The 3,903-nt window shown below is 42.2% G+C and overlaps 1 protein-coding gene across 1 annotated transcript; it reads left to right on the top strand.

The window, feature by feature from the left end:
* Nucleotides 1–730: 730 nt before the first annotated feature.
* LOC126068691 (nucleosome assembly protein 1-like 1) lies at nt 731–1,819 on the top strand. The gene has a single exon (XM_049871433.1). It carries the CDS (start codon nt 731–733, stop codon nt 1,817–1,819), a length of 1,089 nt encoding a protein of 362 aa, XP_049727390.1.
* Nucleotides 1,820–3,903: the final 2,084 nt, after the last annotated feature.

Below are 3,903 nucleotides of genomic sequence, written 5' to 3'. Positions count from 1 at the left end.
CACAGGGAATACTACCCATCACACTTCCCAGGCCGTCGTTAGAGTTCCTGGAGGGGACGAGGGTAGGCAGGAGGGTGCCCGGCCCACAGGCATGGAGGACCTGAATTTCTGGCCCGTGGAGCATGAGGAGGACAAGGAGAAGGAATATGAGGAGGAGAAGGAGGAGGAGTACGAAGAGAAGGAGGAGGAGGAGTATGAGGAGTACGAAGAGGAGGAGGAGTACGAGGAGTACGAGGAGGATGAGTACCAGGAATACGAGGAGGATGAGTACCAGGAGTATGAAGAGGAGGAGGAAGATGAAGGGGAAGACGAGGAGGCGGCAGTAAGTGAGGACAGACAAAACGAGGAAGACTGGGACGAGGAGGACCACGAAGAAGTAGTTGGTGAGGACCATATAGAATTACTCTTGGGTGACCGTGAGTTTCGTGTGGCAGTGTTTCGGATCCTGTTCCGGGATCTGATGCGATCCCTTCTGCGCCGTTTACATCATAACAACCATATCCTGGTCCGATCCCACACAGGTCGAGTGGCAGTAAGGCACCGCCCCTGGGAGCCAGAGAACCCGGGAGAGGGTCCCGCACCTTCTGAAGGTGCAGACCTAGCAGAGGGAATCTTGCCTTTTGGGCCAGAGGAACCTGAGGAACCCACAGAGTGGGCTGCATCCCAAGAGGCAGAGGAACCCACACCAGAGGCCAGGGTCAGCGAGGGTGAGGATATCACTGGAGCCATCATGCCCTATGATGAGATGGGGGGCTGTGCACCCGAGGAGGCTGACGCTGGCAGCGGGAGGCAACATCCTCAGGCTCTTGTAGTCTCTATTGAGGCAGCTGGCTCACTTGGAGGCCGGGCTCAAGGCTTGCCTCGTGTGGTTAAGCGCCGGATCAATGCTCTCAAAAATCTTCAGGCAGAATATGCTCAGATAGAAGCACAGTTCTACAGAGACCTTTACGGTCTTGAGACAAAGTATGCTGCCTTCTACCAACCTTTGTTCGATAAGAGATCTGATATCATTAATGCAATTTATGAGCCCACAGAAGATGAGTGTCAGTGGGAAGTAGGTATTCAGAAAGGAGTTTGTGAAGCAACAGAAAGCGAGCCTGAAGGAAAACCACCAGTAAATGGCATACCTCGCTTTTGGTTGACAGCTTTTAAAAATATAAAGATTCTTCGTAAGTTGATCCAAGAAAATGATGAACTGATACTGGCACACTTGAAAGATGTAAAAATTAAATTTTCGGGGGTTGAGGAACCAATGAGCTTCACCATAGAATTTGTCTTTATGTCAACTGAGTATTTTTTCAACAAAGTTCTGACAAAAACATACCACATGCGATCACACCCAGATGATTCTGATCCCTTCTTCTCCCAAGGGCCAGAAATAATCAGCAGCTCAGGTTGTAAGATTTACTGGAAACAGGGAAAAAATGTCACCATGAAAACACTCAATCTGCAACAGTGTGCGGGCCATGGAAGTGTTGTGCCAACCAGAAGCAAGGTGCCCAGCCGTTCTTTTTTTACCTACTTCTATCCTCCTGATTCTCCCCAGGGTAGATTACTGGGTGTTGCTGTTGATTATAAATTGGCATATATTTTCCGTGAACTTCTGATCCCAAAGCCTGTGTTATTCTTCACTAAAGAGGCGATTGAATGTAATTCTGATGAAGAGGGTCATGAAGCTGGAGGTGAGGAGGGAAAAAAAGGGGACAAAAATGAGGAACCAGAAGGAGGACCCAAAAAGAATCTGATCCTAGTAGAGGACAGCACCGGAGAATCCAGGTATCTTCCCATGGCTTTGAATATCAACCTGTTTTATTTTTAAATTTTTCAGTAAACTAAATAATTTAAAAAATTGTTAAAATTTATTTAAAAACCAGTTTAATGTTAACAGTGCTCTTGAATACCAGATAACATAGAATTAAGCATATTCTGAAATATACTTCATTCACAGTTACAAGTCTATTGACCTATAGTTGTAAGACTACTACAGGTGGGAAATTTATCGGACCTGGTAGCCAAGACCAGTACTTGTTTAGAAAATGGTTACCAGAAGAACAAGTGGTTAAAACAATTGGACCATGTGTTACCTGGGCCTTCGTTTCTTATACTAACTAGGTGACAATGCCTTTGAGAATGTGACTACTTACAAAGTTGTAAGAAATTAAGAATTTCAAGAAAGACCGCATTCAGTGGTTGATACTTAACTATTCATTCATTTGTAAAATTTTGAATTTCATGTGACAGTCAAAAAAAAGAAAATCAGTCATAGCAAGATTACTGTTTATCACTGAAATGGTAATTGTGTGTTAGCTTATAGCTCATCTGTCCTTTCTTCCTTTCTCTTTCTTTTTTACATATAAAGTAACTCAGAAGTGGGAGATTAAGAGAGTATGGTTTATGGCAAGAGCATCAGCTTTTAAAGTGGAAAGACTTATTTAAAGCCCAGAATGGTCTCTCAAGTTAAAAAAAAAAAAATTCCTAATGTTTGCAAAGAAGATGATTGAAGTCTTTGGATGCATGAGTACCGTGATATCAGAGGGTCTGGTTTACTCTTTTGTCCTGCTAAAACAATAGACATGCATAAGATTGACTGTTTTCCTAGCCTCAGGAAGTCTTTGGTGCATGATAATGTTATACAACTATTAATTTTCTCTTATTTCATCCTACAGTTGGAAGGCATAGAAAGTCAGAGATGGAGGAAGAAACAATGAATTCGTTCGTCACAGATTTGAGATTTTCTGTTTTCCTGTAGCCCACAGGAATTTTATCAGCCCTGGTTTAATTCCAAGGTTCATCACTGAAAAAGTGATTTAGACTGACATCTGACTTTTCTCCTAAGTTGTTCAGATATATTTGGCTGCATTTGTTCAGGTTAAAAATCAAAGCTTGACACTAGCAACCAGAAAAACATTTTACCTTTTGGTTGGCTAGATAAGTTGCTGGTTACTTATTTCTCTTAGTGTGTATGACTGACTAACTGTATTTCATTAAATATTGGAATGTAAAGTGAAGTCACGTGAAAAGTCACCTTTGTTATAAACTCCAATGTATTGATTCTCTATCCATTTTTTCATTGCGGCATAAAAAGTGTAAAGTATTTATGTTCCCAAGTAGCATCATCATCTTTGGGGCAATAATTACATTGTGATAAGGAGACTTAACCAACGGTTAAGCCCTAGGTTGCTAAATGAAAGACTAGCGATTCAAACCCACCCAGCCACCCAGCCACTTTGTGAGAGAAAGACCTGGTGATCTGCTTCTTTAAAGATTACAGCCTAGAAAACTCTGTGAAGCAGTTCTACTCTGTCACATGGGGTTGCTCTGAGTCGGACTCCATGGCACCTAGCAGCAATTAATATTTTGGAATCCCTGGGTCGTGCAACTGATTTACGTGCTTGCTGCTAACTGAAAGGTTGGTGGTTTCAAGTCTACCCAGAGGTGCTTTGGAAGAACGACCTGGAGATCTACTTCCAAAACATCAGTCATTGAAAACTCTATGGAGAACAAGTCTACTCTGACACACACCGGGTCACCACAAGTCAGAATCGACTCAGCAGCAACTGGTTTCTGTTGGTTTATTAATATTTAGAAAAATGTACCTCAGCAGTGTTTTTACTATATATCCCTTAATTGTAATTTTAATAAGCATGATGTTATTTGATAAGTATATAATATTTGTATCATTTCAAAATACACTGTCATTAATGTTTTATGCAAGGAGGCCTGGTGACACAATGGTTAAGAGCTGGGCTGCTAACCAAAAGGTTGGTGGTTCAAACCCACCCAGAGGCTCCACTGGAGAAAAAACCTGGCAATCTGCTCCCATAAAGAATACAGCCTAGAAAATCCTATGAGGCAGTTCTGTTCTGTCACATGGGGTCACTATGAATTGAAAATCAACTTGAT

Source organism: Elephas maximus, chromosome X (genome assembly GCF_024166365.1).
Source record: "Elephas maximus indicus isolate mEleMax1 chromosome X, mEleMax1 primary haplotype, whole genome shotgun sequence".
In the NCBI taxonomy this organism is placed as follows: Eukaryota; Metazoa; Chordata; class Mammalia; order Proboscidea; family Elephantidae; genus Elephas; species Elephas maximus.
This window is presented reverse-complemented; position numbering and strand designations above follow the sequence as displayed.

Coding starts and splice junctions, on each gene's coding strand:
- LOC126068691 (XM_049871433.1), top strand. CDS start 731: ATGCCCTATGATGAGATGGGGGGCTGTGCACCCGAGGAGGCTGACGCT.